Here is a 20,204-nt window from a genome sequence, read left to right as displayed (position 1 = left end):
GTTACGGTCTCCACTATTTGGCTAATCCCAGCAACCACCCTGTAATCAGGGTACAGGTTGCATCCCTCTTTTGAATTCTTTGGACTTGGAACCATTTCAGTAACATGGGCAGTTTGACCTCCCTATAACTAGGGTTTGGTCTCCGAGGCCCTTTGGGTCTCTTGGCATTGTGTTTTCTTCACAGCCTGAGGCGAGTGACCGACCTGTAATCAGGGATCTGGTCTTTGCCCTCTATTCCCTTGGCACTAGGTCAAGTGCAGCCCACTGATAAGAATGAGCACCCTGTAAACAGGGTACAGGTCTCATCAGACACTATTTATGGTGCCCCCATGAGACTGTGTCCAGAGTCCTGGCCCTTTGCACTGCGCTTCCAACTTGCCTGGAATAGTGCCGCCAAGTCTTCTGCTTTCTGCTCCGCTTACTGTGCTCTTGGAGATCCGATATCCTGCTGCTGTTGCTGGTAAGCTCAGAAAGGGAAGGTTCTGTGGCAGTTTTCTAATAAGTCAGATTGTACAGTTTTCCTGTTTCCATTAGTTCTGGTATCTTTGTGTGTTGAATCCATGCTGCTGTTGATCTTCTCATTCCTCCTGATTTTCTATGAAGATTTTTTAACTGTCTAGTGTAATAAGTGTCAATGGGAAATTTGGAGACTTTGGCTTTGAAATAGAGTTGATTATGTAACATTCTTGTGCCTTTTTTCTGGCCGTGTATGATGCTAATTTAGTGAGTCAGGTAGAGTTATTTTTCTTAAAATACATTGATAATTGCTTTTAATTATTCCCCTTTTAGTTTTGAGACATTGTTTTCAGGAAATATAGTTTTTTTTTTCATTTGTGGTTCTATAGGTATGTCTACTTTATTTGTGCATTCTAGAGCTTGAAATGGATACCTGTAATTTGAACATCAGTCTTCTTTTTCAGTGACTGAATCTGTACTTTATCCTTTTGTCTACTTCTTTTTTAAATTTATTTTGTTCTGTCTTTAAACATGCAACATATTTCTGTTGTGTTTATCTAGAATATCAAATAGTATTGCATGTCTGCTATAACTGTCTTGGACACTTTTTACATCTTCTAAAGGAGAATGGGACAAAACAGAAGCACCCAACTGAAAAATGAGAAAAGAGATGCTAACAGCCTGTGAAGAAGGAGAAAGGAAACAAATTCTGAGAGCAAAGTACAGTTGTGTGATCTATTTCAAAGGTAAATCATACTATAAATTCACATAATTAATATACATTCATCTAATGTAATGCATTACTTGATTTCCTTAAGCAATATTAAATATTTCTAGTGTAATGTAATTAACATGGTATTTAAATAATATTTTTGTGTTTTCTTCAGGTTTTATACCATGTCCAGCACCATGGTATATGAGTGTATTGGAAAGATAAATTGAACAAAGTCACTTGCATCTGTCACCTTTCAAATGCTGATTAATGTTCATAGGCAGTATATAACAAACTCTGAAGCTCAATTACTTGTGGCACCACAAAACTGAAGAGTGGCGAACAGTTTTCTTCTACAACCTTTCAATTCAGTAACTACTTCTGCCACATGAGAACTGATATGTCATCTTATTTTATAATGATGTATGTCCTCTCTAATTGTCTTTTACTAATGAGTCCGTAAAGCATGCTTTGTGCATGACACTTTCACATTCTAGTAGAAAAGTGGGATGTATTTTTATTTAATTAATTAACCTTAATCTTTATGATTCCTTGACGAGTCATTTTCATGTCATTGCTTGGTGATTTGGACTTCTGTGTAGCAAGAAGTCAGTTTTATTTCCTTAAAGTCTCTGTAAGCTACAACAAGTTGTTCAAAGCTGAAAAACTATTTGAAAAAGATAGAAGAAAACTGAGATGTAGGGTGGCCACCCTGAAGAGTATTGGAAAACCTTTTTCCGTAGGCACACTATTGACCTTTCTCCTTTCTCTCAGCCCGTTTTTATACCAAAACAGTCCCATGGAAATGATGCCATGTGAAATTATACTAAGTTTCTACCTATTGCCAATTAGAAATTGTCAATATAACTGGTTATTTACATCTAAATGTTGATTTCATGTAGATATGTAACCAAGTATTTTAAAAGTATTTTACCAAGGTGACTACCTGATTTTATGTAAAAGAGTTACCCACATCTTAGAAAACATGTTCCTTTGACTTAAGTGTGAGCGACTAATGCTTTATGTACTTTTTGTTTTTACTAACAAGCTTGTCAGAAGGCATAAAGGAAAAATTGTGAATCTGTAATGCAGAGACCTTAAACAAACAAGCACTACTTTTATTAAAAATAAATCATAATTTCCTACTGGAAGTGCAAAGATGTAACTGAAGGGAAGGCATGTGTTTGTATTCTCCACTCACCTCAAGCCCCCCGCCTTCCCACCCAAAAAAAAACTCTTCAAAAAAGTTAATGTTGAAAAGATTAACATTTACTCCAGATACCGTCTAAGTTAATATTTTTAAAGCTCTGTATCTCTCACACATTGCTAAAAACAAGCAAACAAAATTAAAAGTTGTTCTGGAAACTGGCAGTTACTCCCCCAACTTCACAACTTTCAAACACCTACTCTACTTCAACAGTCACACCAACCACCCTGTACCACACATTCAATTTTAACTTTGCACCTATTGTGTCAGAAGAGCTAGAGTATTTTTTGGTAGTTGAGTATATTGATGTACATGGTAATAGTGGTGTTTTAATGGGTTTTTATGCTTATTGAATTAAGTGGATGCTCGAGGATGATGATTTGGATGTTTTAGGTAGGCATTTTTCTGTGAAGTGTTAGTATTTTTGTAGAGGTGTAGTATTTTGTGATGATTGTTTTTCAGGTATTGGTTTACAGTGAATTGTTGAAAATCGTAGATGTTTTTGTATATGTACATTATTAGATGTACTTAGAGTGCAAAGTTGAGGTTGCCTGTTTGGTGCAATTTTATTGGTGTGAAAGTTAATTTAGGGTAGGTGTTTGAAAGCACTGAGGTTTGAATTTTAAGCTCATCAGGGATCCAGGACCTACCTGGCTACCTCAGTTCTTACTGTCATTCCCAATTCCAAAATCTGGGATGAAGATGACCTGGCAGAATAAAGATATCTCCAGAGACTTTTAAAAGTTAACATTTCTGCAGCTGTAGGGGATCCTTTAAACCTTATTGATCTTTTTGAGGTGTAATAACTGGAAAACTTTTGACTTCTATTTCTGCCAGATAAGTGTTGAACAATGACCTCTATTAAAAGATTTATACTGATAGTTAATTCTGTTCTGTACTAAAATCTTGCTAATATCACCATTTTATGATGTGTGAAATGAAATTAACTAGATTTGATTATATCTACTTGATAAATATTGGAATATTCCATGTTAAATTCATAGACTTAACTTTGATTGTCATATCAACTTACTTTGCTATCTGTAACTCCTTGTTTATTAATATATTTATTAATAGTTATGACATTAAACTAATAAAATGTATAAATTCAGGTATGGTCTCAGTTCTGTCTTTGGCTAAATAAAAAGGAATCTCATAAACTTGTTAAGAATTTTGGTATCATTAATTTTAATTTAATTATTATCTGTTTTTACCTTTTTTATGTGGTCGTTGGAAGTAACTATCCTGTAATGGTGCAAGTTTCATTTTTCTCTTGCATCACACATTTTTGGGCAGACCGCTGTGTGACCTTAAAGTTGCCCTCCTTGAGCTTCCAAGGCGCATAAGAATGGGACTTTGTTTGGGTCCTTCACTGCTGACAAGCTTGTAGATTGCTTGAGATCTGCAGGCCCTGCACTTCTTGAGCACAATATATGAGACCACAGTTTCTATGATAAGAATAGCCTAAAATTGGCAAGGTCTTCTGGTTTCTGCAGCATTCCAATTCAGAATTTTTTAAAAAGTTGATTGAATCAAATATGAAAATTAATATTACATTAATCTCTTTTCAGAAATTAACTTTTGCAGTGTATTAAATTTTTAATATGCTTCTACATGTGAGGTAGCATGGTCTAGTGGTTTAGACTATTGGACTGGGATTCAGGAGATCTGGTTTGTATTCCTGGCTCGGCTAATGGTTCCTGTTGGAAACAGAGCACTGGACCAGATGGACCACTGATTTTACTCAGTATGGCAAATCTTATGTTATTCTATTGTGTTTAGTCATTGTACAAATGTCCTTCAGTAAGGAACCCACAAGAACCTTTATTCAGAATGGGAGATGGAGGCTTAAGGCCTTATGAAAATGGAACTATATTCCAGGAAGTCCTCAGCCATCCTTCTGTGGGTGACTCTCTGTCTCTCTAACAGGTGCCCCTCCTTTCCTCACCTTCACACCTACCTGCATGATCCCTGAAACTCCATATCTTTTTTTTCTAAGGTTCATCCTCTGTTTCTGAGTGGAGTCCAGGGCATCTGAGACCCACTTGATGTTGTAGTAGGTAGCAGCCCCAAAGACCATCAGGCAGACGGGAAGACCCAGCACCTTGTTCCACATCAGACTCCAGGTTAGGAGATCTTTGGAGATCTCCCCAAACAGTACCTCTATGTGGAACCTGAAGTTGGGAACTAAGCCTGCCACAAAGAGGAAAGACAAAGACAGTAGTCAGTGTGAGAATGCTGCAGCCCGTGTACCTGCAAGTGGCATTCTCATAATCATGACAAATCTCAAATGAGGCTGCCCAATTCACACTCCATATCCTCAAGAACTCTATATATGTAAAACAGGTGTAGCCATAATAAAATGGTACATTCTTTAAAAATGCCAGTAGCATGGATGAAAAAGCATATGTTTAAGGATCTGAATATTTAATGCAAAGACATTTCATTGATACTCTCAGGAAGGCTTGGGGTTTTTGCAAAGGTTTTTCAAAATCTAATATTAGTAACAATTGTACTGATGTTTACAGTGCCTATTATCATGGCACATCAAAATGCAGTAGTTAAAAAGCATACCCGTGAAATCAGACACTCTCAAATCATGGGCACTCAAATATTACCACCTGGACTATCCCACAAATATTTTGGGCCCAATTCTGCACCACTGTGGTCAATGAGTGTTTTGGACCATTAATTAGGGGAGCAGGCAGGATAATCAGATTAGTAAGCAAACACTGAGCAGAATAAATTACACTATAAACAGTTCCTCTTTGGTTTGACTGCAGCGTTCCCCATCAGAGCATTGACAGCCCAGATATTGGGACATTGGAATGGTGCATGAAAACCTGAAAGTGAAACTAATTAGGAATAGAAGTAAAACTGACCAGCCTATTTTCATTGTCCATATGAGAAAAATGCGAAATGTGGACAAACTGTGCTGTGGTGAGAAGGAAATTAGATTGAAAAAAAGAGAGTTAGTTTTAATATTCTAAGACATTATTCTTGGCATAGGAAAGGTCATTTATTTTAAAAAAATTGACTTGTGTCCACTTAAGTTATATTAATAGTTCAATCCTTCTTTAATTCTACTAAAACAATATGAAAGATATAGTTTGATAGCATGGAACAGATGAAATCTCTCTTTGAGCCCCCACAAATAAATAATACAGACACACTAAAAGCAAGGATTTATACATAAATTTCTAAGGGCAAGAAGACACACAAAGGTCACCAAAAGTACTTACAGATGGAGATAAATACTTTATGCTCATAGAGGGTCCAGTACTATCAGGTGCTGAATGACTTCAAATCCTGTCATCATCAATAGGATTTGAAGAGTCCCACCGGAGCTGGCTGATGTTCAGGAAAAGGTAATGAAAGCCATAGTGAAAAGGAGAGAGGAAAACAAATCTGGAACACCCTTGCCGGGAAGAGACTCACTATGGAGAGTCAAATTCAGACCTGGTGTAAGCTAAATCTGAATTTGGCCTAGGCCTAGAGCACAGGGATTAGAGGACTTGATCCTCCTAATTCAGTGGTTTGAGCATTGGCCTGCTAAACCCAGGGTTGTGAGTTCAATACTTGAGGGGGCCATTTAGGAAACTGGGGTAAAAATCTGTCTGGGGATTGGTCTTGCTTTGAGCAGGGGGTTGGACTAGATGACCTCCTGAGGTCCCTTCTAACCCTGATGTTCTATGATGCTATGATTCTAATTCCATTGAATAATGCAATGGGGCCATCGCTAATTATCTCCCCCAGGAGCCGGCTCAGGTCCTGAGAAGTAAAGGGGTGAATTTCAGAGACCGTGTGAGGCACACAGAAAGAGGGAGAAAGGAAGCTGTGGGCCGGGTTTCCCAGTCAGAAGGCCCAGCAAAAACAGGGTTCATGGTCCAGGCTCTAGAGCCACACAGCCCTGTGGGTTGCTGTCCATGGTGCTGAATGCAGCTCCCCAGGGACCCAGTGGGGACAGAAAGGACTCAACCTGAAGGAACATGAATTCACACTGTGTAGATCAGGGGTCCCCAACGTGGTGCCCACCAGGGCATCTAAGTGCACCTGCATAGTGGTCTGGGGATGAACATCCGCCGAAATGCCGCCGACAAGCTGCGTTATCCAGAGGCGTTGCTGCCGAAATGCCGCCGATTGTCAGTAGTATTTCGGCGACGCCGCCTCTGGATGACACTGCTTGTCAGCGGCATTTTGGCCTATGGACGTTGCCACTTGTCAGCGGATTTTCGGCAGATGCTCATCCGCTGCACGGTCCTCTGTGGCTCATCATCTGGCGCCCGTCAGACAAAAAAGGTTGGGGACCACTGGTGTAGAGTTAAGCACAGGAGTTTATTATGCACAGCGCTGGTGGAGTGTTACTTTGATTATTAGGCTCAAAGACACTGCAGAACAATTAATTATATAGGGTGTTTACTGGGCGGAGAGAAGCAACGGGGATGCGGGGTTTTATGCCCCATGGATAGGTTTTAGCAGCAAGACAAGCACAATAAGCCAATTGTTTAAAAGATTACGTAATGGCTTTGCCCAAGGCTTAAATTAATATATTGCTGATATACAGATAATTACTTTTAAACTATGTTTATTAAAGTGTATAGGTTCAATCCTAATTTTGGGGTTCAGGGGAATGAGGTAGCAGCTCTCCCAGCTCTCAACAGGTTCATTCCTGGAGATTTAAAGCAAAAAAGCAGTAATTAATACACAATAGTCTATAAATTTACCGTTGCATTTCTGTGGGCTAGGATTGGCATACATCTGTGAGGGGAGGGTGTCATAACTCATGTCAATCATATTAGGCCTCTTTCTGAACTCTGTCTGGGATCTGAGGGGTATTGTACCACTATCTACTCCCTGCATTAGGGAGTAACCCTGAGGCCTTTCTCAGCACTTCATGTGTCTATAACTCACGATAAGGATGCCTAATTATATTCGGAGTTATGCTGACTCTGCTCACTGATTTGAAACACGCAAGGTTATTTGATTACTCCAGCTTTATTTTAGCTATGTATTGTTCTCTGTTAGCCAGCCCTCATGGCCCAGGCTAAGCTGTGGACTTTGGGCCTATATGAAAAGCTCTTAGCAGAAACTGTAGTTAAGATCTTACATCCACATTAAATGGATTATGGCCCTTTAAACTCCACAGCAAACACATGGCCCCCTTCCCAAGGAGAGACTCCACACCACGGAACTCCATTACTCCCCTAACCCCACCCCACCCCGTGCATCCTGGGGAAAAGGAGCATTATACTCTGAGAGTCGGGCAGAGACATGCTCGCTCGCTCACTCACTGCAGCGTCCTCCTCTCTGGGCAAAGCACTCCAGATGGCAACAAGGGCAGAGAGAATGAGTTTTACCTGGCTAAGAAATGCCTGTAGCCCTTCCCTCTCTCTCTACTAAGCTGTTGTGACTAAACTCTGAGGACTGCTGGTTTCCCTTCTGGCTCTGCAGTATCGCCTAGCCTAGAAGCCCCTGCCATGAACCTGGACTTCATTGTTAGGGGGTCTCAAACTGGGGGTCATGAGGTTATTACATCCAGGTCATGACATGAACTGTCAGCCTCCACTCCCAAACCTCACTTCACCTCCAGCATTTATAATAGTGCTAAATATAAAAAAGTTTTTAATTTATAAGGGGGGGGGCTGCACTCAGAGGCTTGCTGTGTGAAAGGGGTCACCAGTAGAAAAGTCTGAGAACCACTGTGTTAGGCGCAGTACAACCACTGAACAAAAACATGGTCCCTGACCCAAATAGTTTACTAGCTAAGTAAATGGATTACCCTGGGCAAATTGCTTCACTCTGCCTCAGTTTCCTCATTTGGTAATAATGCCTAGTACGCAAAGGGGTTGTGCGGTTTTATTAATGTTTTATAGCATGCTGAAATCTTGGGATAGTTGCAATTTTTCATTCAGTCTTTTCAATGAAAAAGGGGCCTTTTTAAATGAACAATTTGTAGATTTTTTTTTGTTTAATTTAAAAACCAAGAATGGAAAAGCCAAATTTTTTTTATTTCCATTTTTTGTGTTATTTTTTCCTCTTGTCTCTCCTTTGCCCCACTCGATCAGCAAGAAAAGGAGGTGGCTACTTGCACTACATTCTAAATGTGGTTGTTTTTAATTTAAATTTAACTGTTAGAGGCATCTCTCTGCCAGGACAAAGACAGAACACCGCGCGAGGACGCAGAGCACATGGGCTTCACCATTCACTATGTGGGGGTGGTGATACTGCTATTTCACCTGGGCAGCCCGCTGCGCTATTCACTGGAGGATATTACCGTTGTTCTGCCCCCGCCCCCTCCCACTTTCCCCTCGAGTTTGGTAGCTCCCAGGCAAGGACACTGACGTGGGCGGGCCCCTGTGGGGATAGTCTCCAATGGGAGGGTGGAGCTGAGTGAAAGACGGCGGCGTGGTCCAATGGAGGGCAGCCGTGGAGCCGGGCGTCAGGGCGAGGCGCGGAGGCTTGACTTTGAGCGCGTGTCCGGCCCGGTGAGGGCAGCCCCTAGCGCCGGGGGCGGGGCCGAAACCCCCCCCTCATCGAGAGGGGGAGCCTGGGGCGGGCTGGATCCCCGCCCCCCCCCCGCCGGGGGGGCAGGTTGGATTCCGTCCCCCTGTGGGGGGAGGGGGCAGGTTGGGTCCCGTCCCCCCGCGAGGAGAGGAGAGGAGAGGGGAGGGGGCGGGGCGGGTCGCGGGGGCGCACTGGTGTTACAGCGACGGGCACTGTACGTGGAGTGCAGCGCTAGAGCCTGGCCCCGGGGAGGTTCGGCCCTGAGCTGCCCCCCTGGGTGCCAGGCAGGGGGCTGTACCCAGGTCCCTGGCCTGTTGGTGACGCTCCCCCCCACACAGACACCCTTGTACGTGCCTCTGTGCCACATGTGTTTCCTTTCCGACAGCCTCGCCATGGATCCCCGGAGGCCCCCTTTCCAGGGCACTGCCCCCTTTCGCATGCCCTGTGGGGCCCGCATGCCTGGGCCTCAGCCTGAGCACCTGATCCGTGGCAGGGCACTGTCCCTTCCGTGTACCAGCAGGATGCAGAGGGTGCCAGAGGAGCCACGGCAGCCAGCAGGGCTGGTACAGCAGGTAAATGTTCCAGTGGGGCACCATCACTGTCAAAGTCATATGTCTCACTGGGAACATCTTGCCTACTCGTTTTTTTATTTATATTACAGTACAGCCTAGAAGTCACAGTCACGGCCCCATTGTGTTGGGTGATGCACAGACTGGCTGAGCCAGGGGAATGACTGGGATTTCCATAACTGATGGGTTAGACGGAAGGAGATGTTTATCTCTCTTAGGATATGTTTGTTAGAAAGTGTCATTTCCAGGTTGAATAGACAAACTTGCCCTAGCTCTAATCAAGCTGGCATACTAAAAATAGCAGTATATTTGTGGCAGCATGAGCAGTGGGATGGGCTAGCCCTGCCCCAAGTACAACCCCATCCAAGATCCTAGTTACGTACTTGGGTGGCTAGTCCGTCATGCTGCTCCAGCTGTACTTCTATTTTTAGCTTGCTAGCTTGATCAGAGCTAGCACAGGTATGTCTGCTTGAGCTGGAAATTACACCTTCCAGCTCCAATGTAGACATAGCCTTAATTTGTCTACTCTGTGTTGGCCAGCACTTTGCAAAGGGTCAGTTTCCCTTTCCTCTGTATAGACGGGGCGGCTCCAGGCACCAGCACGCCAAACGTGTGCCTGGAGCAGCAAGCCGCGGGGGGCGCCCTCCCGGTCGCTGTGAGGGGCGCAGGCAGGCTGCCTCCCGGGGCTTGCCTGCAGGAGGTCCACTGGTCTTGCAGTTTCGGCGGCGGGTATGCCAAAGCCGCGGAACTGGAGGACCTCCCACAGGCATGCCCCCGAAGGCAGCCTGCCTGCCGTGCTTGGGGCGGCAAAATACCTAGAGCCGCCCCTGTGTATAGATAGTCAGTTTCTCTTACTGTGGTTGTGAGTTATTCTCACAGCAACAAGTGGGAGGAAAACCAATTTTTTTTAAATTACAAAAGTTGTAATAATTGTTTGGGGGGCTTCGGCTCATGCAAGGTGTGGAACTATCTTTAACTTATTTTAAATTGATTAGATCGTGCTGCCCTGCCTCTCAAAAGTTCCCTCCCCTATCAAATATTTAGATTTCATTTAATTGTTCTGGGTCATTTCAACTCTAATCTAAAATGTCTTATTTGCAATGAGACCTCTTGGACAGGATTGGTAGAAGTAAGTTTTGCTCCACTCCTTAAAGAGAGCAATATAACGTGCTCATTCATTTTACTCACTTCCCCCTTCAAAATTACAGCTTCTTCCCATCAAGGTAGTCTTTAAAAAATGTAGCAAAATATGACTTTTGATATTTTAAATTCTTAATATAACAGTGTCTAAGAAACTTAATCAGAGACTTTCTATGACAACTGTATTTCTAGACTGTAAGCTCTCCAGGGCAGACTGTCTCTGGTTAGGTGTCTACGGATCAGTGATAACATTCTAATTGATTAGAAAATAATACATTCACTGCTATTAGTGTTTTTGTTCTAGCTAAGGATATTATATTAACATTAACCTAAACAGGTGCAACTGAATAGCAGTTCTTATCGCTGTGTCTGATGATGTTGACTAGTGGAATAAACTGAATATGCTCTTTGCAGCATGGATGATGTCTGAGCATTTGTTCTCTTGCTCTGAAGAGGCCTGGCCATGTTTCATCACTTACTTTTCTGTAGGGGTTCAGTTGTGGAACAAAAACTTATGATTTTATTATAAGATAAGAATGTCACTGTAATTCAACTGCCTTTGTAAATTCAACTGGCTTTGTAATGGTTTTAAGTTAAAAAGCTTTAACTTTAGAATTTAATTGTTGCTTGGCAGTTGTGAATGTGTAACCTGAGGTCTGTAGTTTACAAACCTCTGCAGGGAAACCTTACAGCTGCAGCAAGTGGATATTTGTTGGGGAAAAGCTAAGAAAACTCTGCTTTTGGTCTGCTTGGGTTGCATGAAAACACTGCTGTCAAATAAGCTACCTCCTTAAGATTTCTCTATAGAGGCTTTCCTTACTTAAGAGAGAGTTTCTTGCATGAAATGTATCTTGGAAGTACAGCTAATCATTGAGATTGTTGTTCCTTTTAGGTCTTAATGAGGCTTCTCTGTCCATTCTTTAAAGCTTTATCCTTTGGCTTTCTGCAGGAACCTCTTCCATCTGTCACGACCCTGCATTCCATGTTCCAAGGACTTGGTTTTGAGACAATCCCGAGACCTGCCTTGGGACGGGCAGTTCAGCCTTTGGGTAAGTTATCCCAGCCTTGTATAAGGTTCTGTTCCAGTAAAGGCTGTTTTGTGGTGTAGTATTTAAACTGATAAAGATAGTTCTTTCATATCTTGGGAGATTTCTTCAGGCATGTTTTGAATCTATCCCTTCATTCAGGTCGAGGCATCTTGGGCAGGGGCATGGGTGATATGGAGGCCAAACCTAAAGCAGTCATGCCAGTCCAGCCCACCTTTCCATCACCAGATGTCATGCCAGTTGGGGACAGCAAGGTGGAAAGGATGTCGCTTTCTCCTGGCAGGTGAGTAAAATGTTTGCCTGAGCTGAACTCTTGATTCAGAAAGAACTGTGCATTTGAAGCTTAGTCAGCAATAGATTTCATATACCAGTGAACTAGGCATGTATATTGCACATGTGTAGTGTATATAACAGACATTAGAGAGGGCTTGTTAGTCTAAACAGCAGGTTTGAAATACTAATGTTCATCAGCAGCACAGGCCTGAATCCCAGCAGGGCTGACTCAATCTTTTATTTTGCCAAGGGAGGTAGGTTGAGTATGCTGCCGTTTGCCATATGCTGGTCTATCTGCTCTATACGGGTTGTAAAAATGGTGCAGTGCTTTTTTTGTGTGAGTTGAGAAGTCCCTTGCTGTCCTTGGCCAGAGTTCCCTCTCTTGTGATGTTTGATTGGTGATCTGCATACCAGAGGTGGCTGCATTTTAGTGATAAACAAATTAATTCTTGTAGGTGAACTGGGGAATGAAAATGCTCTAGAAATGAGATTTACTAGTATTAACAACTCACAGGCATGATGTTTAGTCTTCCTTGTGTCTCCAGGAGATCAGTACAGTAATTGCTTGACATTGCCAGTCTGGAGGATTGTATGCAGCAGTTACTATTGGTTGGGCTGGGTGATGAAAGAGCTGCACTCTCGTTTTCTTTGTCATTCTGCTGTAGAGTATGTGTAGAAAGAGGGCTGAGGTAGAGTGCCATTAGACAGATTGTCAAGATGTGTGTGGCGCCTGCACTGTAAGCATGCCTGCTAGTAAACATCCTCACTCTCTTTGTAAAAGGTTGGTGCTGTTGTTCTGTCCCAAGGTGAAATAGGATAGGAATAGCAAGCAATTGTACTGATGAATGTTGTTCAGTGCTACGCTCCAACTAATGACAGTGAAGAGGAGGACAAAGACTACTTTTACAACAGACTCCAGAAAATATTAGAGATTCTCCCAGACAAAGACATCACCATCCTTATGGGAGACTTTAATGCCAAAATTGGACCTGACAACACAGGATACGAACAAGTCATGGGGACCCACGCTCTGGGAGAGATGAGTGAGAATGGAGAGAGATTTGTGGATCTGTGTGCACTTAACAACCTGGTCATAGGAGGTAGCATCTTTCCTCACAAGCGATCCACAAGAGTACCTGGGTATCGCCAGCAGGCACGACAGAAAACCAGATCGACCAGGTCTGCATTAGCAAGAAGTTCAGAAGATCCTTGCAGGACGTTAGAGTTAGAAGAGGAGCAGATGCGGCGTCCGACCATCACTTAGTGGTGGCCGGATTGAAGCTGAAGAAGAACTGGATAGACGCGTCAGACAGAAGAGTGAAGTACAACGTCAGCCTTCTAAAGGATCATAAGACCAAGGAAGATTTTGGACTGAGGCTGAAGAATAAGTTTTCAGTACTACAGGATCGGTCTGAGGAAGAGGAAGACAGTGTACTAAACAGATGGCAGAAAGTGAGAGAGACACTTAGGTCAGTATGCCAGGAAGTGCTTGGAATTAAGAAACGCCAGCAGAAAGAGTGGATCACAGCAGAGACCTTGACTAAGATAGAAGACAGAAAGAAGAAGAAGGCAGCAGTCGTCAACAGCAGGACTAGAGCAGCAAAGGCCAAAGCTCAAAAAGAGTATGCTGAAGCCCACAGAGCAGTGAAGAGGAATATTAGGAAGGGTAAGAGAGATTATGTGGATGGACTGGCAGCAGAAGCGGAGCAGGCAGCATACAGCGGCAACATGAAACAGCTGTCTGATACTACCAAGCGACTGTCTGGAAAGTTCATCAAGCCAGAACGTCCCGTTAAAGACAAGCAGGGAAAGTCTATAACAGGAATAGAACAACAGATGGGCGGAGCACTTTGAGGAACTCCTGAACAGACCAGCACCACCAAATCCACCAGACATCGACCCAGCCAACGAGGACCTCCCAATCAATTGCGATAAACCAACCAGAGATGAGATCAGAAAAGCCATCACCATGATGAAGAACAGGAAGGCGGCTGGACCTGACGACATCCCAGCAGAGGCCCTGAAAGCAGACCTGGATGCTTCAGTGGAAATGCTGTACCCCCTCTTTGAGAAGATATGGGAAGAAGAAGTGATTCCGGCAGACTGGAAAGAGGGATATCTCATCAAAATCCCCAAGAAAGGAGACCTTAGCAACTGTGCCAATTATAGAGGAATCACACTCCTGTCGGTGCCAGGGAAGGTCTTCAACCAAGTCCTCTTAGAGAGAATGAAGGATGCCGTCGATCCACAGCTACGAGATGAACAGGCAGGTTTCCGGCAGAACAGATCATGCACGGACCGGATAGCAACGCTTTGCATCATAGTTGTACAACGAGGAGTTCCACTCCATAGACTGCTCATCAACTTTGTTGACTATGAGAAAGTGTTCGATAGTGTGGATCGAGAGACCCTCTGGAAGCTCCTTCGGCACTATGGCATCCCAGAAAAGGTGGTCAACCTGATCAAGAACTCATACGACGGTATACACTGTAGAATGATCCATGGAGGGCAGCTCACAAACAGCTTCCAGGTACGAACCGGAGTCAGACAAGGATGTTTGTTGTCACCACTTCTCTTTCTCCTAGTCATCGATTGGATTATGAAGACATCCACTTACGAGCGTAGGAACGGAATCCAGTGAACGTTGTGGACCAAGCTTGATGACCTGGACTTTGCCGACGACCTTGCACTCCTTTCGCACAGTAAGCAGCAGATGCAAGAGAAGACCAGTGTAGTGGCAGCCACGTCATCACAGGTTGGCCTCAACATTCACAAGGACAAGACCAAGATCCTTAGGATTAACTCCATCAGCAACGACCCAGTCACACTGAATGGAAGCCCCCTGGAAGAAGTGCAGTCCTTCACCTACCTAGGTAGCATCATAGACCAGCAGGGTGGCACAGACGCAGACATCAAAGTAAGGATTGGTAAGGCAAGAGCAGCCTTCTTACAGCTCAAGAACATCTGGAGCTCCAGAGAGCTGTCTTTGGCAATAAAAATTCGACTATTCAACTCCAACGTGAAATCAGTCCTACTGTATGCAGCTGAAACCTGGAGGACAACCAAAACAACCATCAGGAAGATCCAGACCTTCATTAATAGCTGCCTCAGAAGGATTCTCCAGATCCGCTGGCCAGACACCATCAGTAACATCCACCTCTTGGAGAGGACCCGTCAACTCCCAGCAGAGGAAGAAATCAGAAGGAGAAGGTGGGGCTGGATAGGACATACACTACGCAAGCAGCCAACTAACATCACCAGACAGGCACTGCGGTGGAGCCCCCAAGGCAAGCGGAAAAGAGGCCGTCCAAGAAACACCTTCAGGCTGATAGCAAAAAAATGGGCTATACCTGGAACCAGCTAGAGCGAATGGCCCAAGATAGAGGACTCTGGAGATCTGTGGTTGGCGGCCCATACCCCGATTGGGGTGACGGGCATGAGTGAGTGAGTGAGTACTGATGAAAAATCAAATATACAATCCATGTGGAGGAGCAAAATGGAGATTGTTTGTTTGCTCGTAGCACAACCCATAAACCTCTGTTTTCAAGCACATTCCAAAGAGAGTCAGTGGAGGACTCAGTTAAAACAAGATTGGATAGAGTTTTGGAAGAATGGACTGTATCTTTACTACAGGCATAGCACAATGGGGCCCCGTTCAGTTAAGCACTACTGTAATACAAATTATAAATAAGAAGAATGTATCATGGGGAATTGTCTTTTACTGGCTTGTGGGGAAGGCTTAGATGGAATTTTAACAGCTCTCTTCCATCTACAATGTCCATATCTCTCCTAAAACTCCCTGTGGAAGAGTCAGGTATCACTGGCATGCTACTTTTGTAGGGTTTGGGCTCTGGAACAGGGATACCGGGGAGCCTTCTGAGTGCAAGAAGTCATAGTTGTGCCATTTGGTGAAATACAAATCTGCAGAAAGAAGAAATGACATCTGGCTATTGATTCACAGGTATGTCGAGTTTGGCCACAGTCTGAGTCTTGTCAGGCTTGGATCTTGGTTTTAGGCTTAAATAAGCTTCAGCCAAAAACCAGAGGCGTGGAATAAAGACATACCAAAGCCTGTTTTAAACATAACCTGCATTCACATCAGTCAAGTCATCTAATATATAATGTGGGTGGAAACTTAAAGTTGGGGATGGGTTAACATCTTTCCTTTTCATTCTTGTATATGGATTCAGAATTCTTGGCCGCGGGCAAATGGAATCTCCACCTGTCCCTCTTGGAAGAGGAGCCATGTCACTCGGCAGGGGGTTGTGCAAAGTTCCTACAGACTTGACTTTCCTGTGCACAGGTGTGCTTCAGCCTCAGCTCTCACAACCGCTGCTGTCACCCCCCAGGTTTGCGCCCCAGCCAGAAAATCCTCCACCCACCGTTGTTGAACAGATGGAGAGAAAGTAAGTGAGAGATGGATGTGTTGAGTTGCCAGCTTATTTCTAAATATCTCTTAGATCCACTGGTAGGTACATAGATTCTGTAGCCGTTTATGCTGTAGAAACCCCTAAGGTAAATCCTGTGTTCAGTGATGTGCCTTGGCGCCTGGTGGACTCATTGCTGCAGACTCTCATGCTGTTGGGGGAAGAGGGTGCAAATATCTACCTCTCATATTCTGCATTGATGCCTTCTGGTATGGGGCTTTGGTCTTGAATTAACAAAGAATAGGACATGATGCAAAGTGGAAACCACAAAGAAACAGCAGGGTTCTGTGAGGGGAGGATTTCTTAGGTGCCTTGAAAAAACTAAGAGAAGGGCTAGCTTACTTAGTGGAAGAAACTACAATATCTAGGTAACCTTTCTCTGAAACTGGTTAACGAAAAATGCTGACAGTAGCAGCGTGTGTAGCTTTATGCAGCTGCTTCCCACTGATAGCTGCTGTCTTACACTCTAACTTGCTAATTGTACAACAGAGGGAGTCATTTTTTAATGTATTTGAAGATAGACTAAGCACCCGGCTACCTGACTTAGTTTAGGACTAGTAACATGGATCATGCTGCGGGAGAAGGGTAGGGGACAGTACTAGTGAGCTTCAGGAAGACCCTTCCTGACCAACCAATCCAGATTCTAAACAGACTTCACGCAATCTGAATCTACAGTGTTGCAAAGCTGAGCCAACTTTACTGGGATAGAATATTGCTGGAACTTGTCTCTTAAAACTAATATTTTTTTAAACAGGCATTGTGATAAGAACACACTCAGTCACTGAACAAACTTGGGTAGGTCACTTAACCTCTTCTTTTTCCTTAGTTTATGCATCTGTAAAATGGATACCATATTTCCTGCCTTTGAGTGGGTGTTGGGAGTTGATGAATTTTTGCAAAGTGCTTTGAGATGCACACGTGGAAAGTATTAATGAGATGTTCTAAGCACATACTAATTGTTGCACAGGTGAAAAGTATAGAAGAAGTCTAGGGGTGGTGTTGATGCACTCAGATTTTTTTTTTTCCTCAGATCCTCAGCCAGTGCTGGCATCCTGCGCTGCCTCTTTGCGTTAATCTAGACAAAACTATTTTGTGCTTTTGTCTTCCTTCCCTTCATATCTTTACAGAGAACCGCTAATGAAGCAAGGATCTAAAGGAACTCCTTTCCCCTTAGGACTGAACCTGATTAAAATACACTGCAAAAATGAAGCCGTTTACCAGTACCATGTGACTTTCAGGTAGTGACACCTTGCACACTTGAACATCTATCTCAATTATATTAAGGTTTGTAGAGGTATAGAAGCTAGTGAAATTAGCAGTGGAACTCATATGACTTCTATAAACTTGCCCTTCTGAATGATTTTCAAGCAATTCTCATGGAGATTTGGAGGACAGCATGCCCAGGGAAAATAGCTTTAATTTAACTTGATTTCACAATTCCTGAAACTTAAAGGATAGCATGTTCCCCAATGCTTAAATATCTGGATTTAATTGGAGGAATGTTATGGTAACAGTTCTTCCAGAATCCTTTTGATGGTCACAAAATTATCCTGGAGATGTAACACAATACAAATCCATTCTATTGGCATAAAGCATTAATACTGTACCATGCGTATTAATAGTTACTCTGGAATAGCCACTAGATGGGGCAACAGTCACAAACATTACGTGGTGTTTTAGGTCTTCTTTGCAATAAGTTGCCATAGCATAGGATAAGGATTGTGGCTGTGTCGGTTACACAGTAGAGTTGATTTGAACCTCTGCTTTCTTCCTGTGATTTGATATTAATCTGCATATTGCACTGATTTTTCTTCTGTTGCAGTTTCATGGGCTTGGGTTTGGGTTATGGCTGTGGCAGGGTTGTGAGGTGTAATACTAAAGCACTCCGAGAGCCTGTAATGGACACAGTAGTGTTAACTAGAATTTGAATGCATACTTGTATTTTCCAAGTAAAAGGATATTGCAGACACTATAAAGCATTCTCTCTCCTCTTCTCCCCACTTTCTCCTTAACTCCCTGACCTGCAGTCCTAATGTGGAATGCAAGAGTATGCGGTTTGGGATGATGATGGAACATAGATCGGTGACAGGAGATGTTACGGCATTTGATGGCTCTATCCTCTACCTGCCTGTCAAGTTGCCTCAAGTAAGACATGATACTGGTGAAGAAAACACACAGGCTGACTCTTGCATGGTGCCACATGATTTGAGCTATTATAGAGTGCCAGAGTGTATCAGTTGAGTATGTGGCTTTTTTAAAAAGTGAAAGTGAAATTTACCAGTAAAAACTGAAGGTATTTTATCCTGTGACTGGCATATCCTAAGACAGTAATTTTTATGGCCTGGTTTAGATTTCCATAATCCATGGAATATGTGTAAAATTCTGGTGTGCACAGAAACAACTGGTGATTTCAAATGTTTTAAATGGCTCCCCCCTCCCCCCCCGCAAGTAAAGAAAAGCACACATTCCCCATACACTTCAGGAACTAAAAAAGGGAATAATCTGCCTCTAACAAGTAGAGATAAGGCAGGGAGCCTAGAGTGTGTGGCAAGGGATCATGGCTTTGGTACCATTCTGTCTCCACTTAGCAGAATTGCTGCACAATTGGCAGTTTGGGGGACCCAGGACTAGAATAGACCAGGATCTTACATGTCCAAATTGGTGTACTTCAGCAGTTACATTTGGGATGTTTGCACAGCACCCGTCTGCAGTACTTATCTTTCAGGAGCACAAAATTGTCATTCACCAGCAGGCAGCGTGCACAGAGATTTGCTAATATAACTGTCTTGGAAGTTTCAAGATTCTATCACAAAACCTATCACTATGAGTCTCCTGGGTCAGAACAAATATGTGGTTCAGCATCTTCATCTATCTCAGGAGCTGGAAGCGGGAGAAGGGGGCTGTGATTTTGCCAACATCATTTCAGGTGGAGCAATGTGTTGAGACCAGATACTTGCATCTCCCCAAAAAAGTTTCCCCTCCTACTGGGGATTATCTTGTATGGAGCAGCTCTTGCTTGGAAGACACTGGATGCTCCCTGGTGATGCAGAGATTAATCCTTTTGGACAGCAGGAAGGACCTGCTGTAGCAAATTCTCAGCTACAAGGTGGCTCCAAAGGGTTTTTATAGTTAGTGATTTGAGTAATTTCACTTCTTGCTACTCCTAAGATGTCTTCATCCCTGCACTAGACTGTTGATCTGACGTGTCAGAGAAAGACAGATGGAGCTGAGATCTCCATAAAGCTTCAGATGACCAAAATCCTAGAGCCCAGCTCGGACCTGTGCATTCCGTTTTACAATGTGGTCTTCAGGAGGTAAGGAAAAGTTGAGGCCAGTGACTTGGCATGATGCTTAACTGGCTGGTAGCCTTGCATTCAAGTCAACTGTTGACAGGACATCCCGGGTGTGTAATGGCTGTGCTCCACTAGAGACTTGGGTTGCCTTTATTCAGTCTCTTGCTTTTGGGGTTTGCTCAAGTTTCTAAACAGTTGCAGCTCTGACAGACCGAAGGGATGGTTTTTGCCTCAGGCAGTACATTCCTGCTTCATTCCTGGTCTGAAGGTTGATGCCTGAGAAAGTGAGGCGAGGGGGTTGTGGATGTGGAGTATAAAGGGAGAGGGAATTCCTACAAAAACATAAGAGGAGGAAGTTCGAATCTTCCAAAGCTAGATAAGGGACTGAGGAAGGGACCTACTATACACATACCAACACTCTATTACTACAGGGTAATTTTTGCAGACACCTGCATCCTAATCTAAAATCTATCTGTTTATCCTGAACCACGTTCAGTGACCTCATCAGTTATTTAGGCATTTATCTCAGACTAACCATCTGCCTTGCCTTCTGATTATGAATGCCAGAATCTCTTGC

At 43.4% G+C, this 20,204-nt stretch overlaps 1 protein-coding gene across 6 annotated transcripts in view; it reads left to right on the top strand.

Moving 5' to 3' along the window:
• Window positions 1-20,204, top strand: part of PIWIL2 (piwi like RNA-mediated gene silencing 2) — a 60,525-nt gene that overhangs the window by 13,712 nt on the left and 26,609 nt on the right. Inside the window, exons 1-8 of one of the 6 annotated variants that reach the window (XM_039522016.1) lie at window positions 8,739-8,860; window positions 9,265-9,451; window positions 11,538-11,637; window positions 11,776-11,917; window positions 16,098-16,313; window positions 17,462-17,572; window positions 18,362-18,479; window positions 19,524-19,648. In XM_039522016.1, coding sequence (XP_039377950.1) covers window positions 9,272-9,451; window positions 11,538-11,637; window positions 11,776-11,917; window positions 16,098-16,313; window positions 17,462-17,572; window positions 18,362-18,479; window positions 19,524-19,648 — 992 coding nt within the window. In that variant the 5' untranslated portion in view covers window positions 8,739-8,860; window positions 9,265-9,271. The other 5 variants (XM_039522017.1, XM_039522018.1, XM_039522015.1 and 2 more) reach the window with 5 other exon arrangements.

Source organism: Mauremys reevesii, linkage group 2 (assembly GCF_016161935.1).
Source record: "Mauremys reevesii isolate NIE-2019 linkage group 2, ASM1616193v1, whole genome shotgun sequence".
Lineage (NCBI taxonomy): Eukaryota > Metazoa > Chordata > Testudines > Geoemydidae > Mauremys > Mauremys reevesii.
Note: the sequence above shows the minus strand (reverse complement) of the source record. Positions and strands in the feature narration are given on the sequence as shown.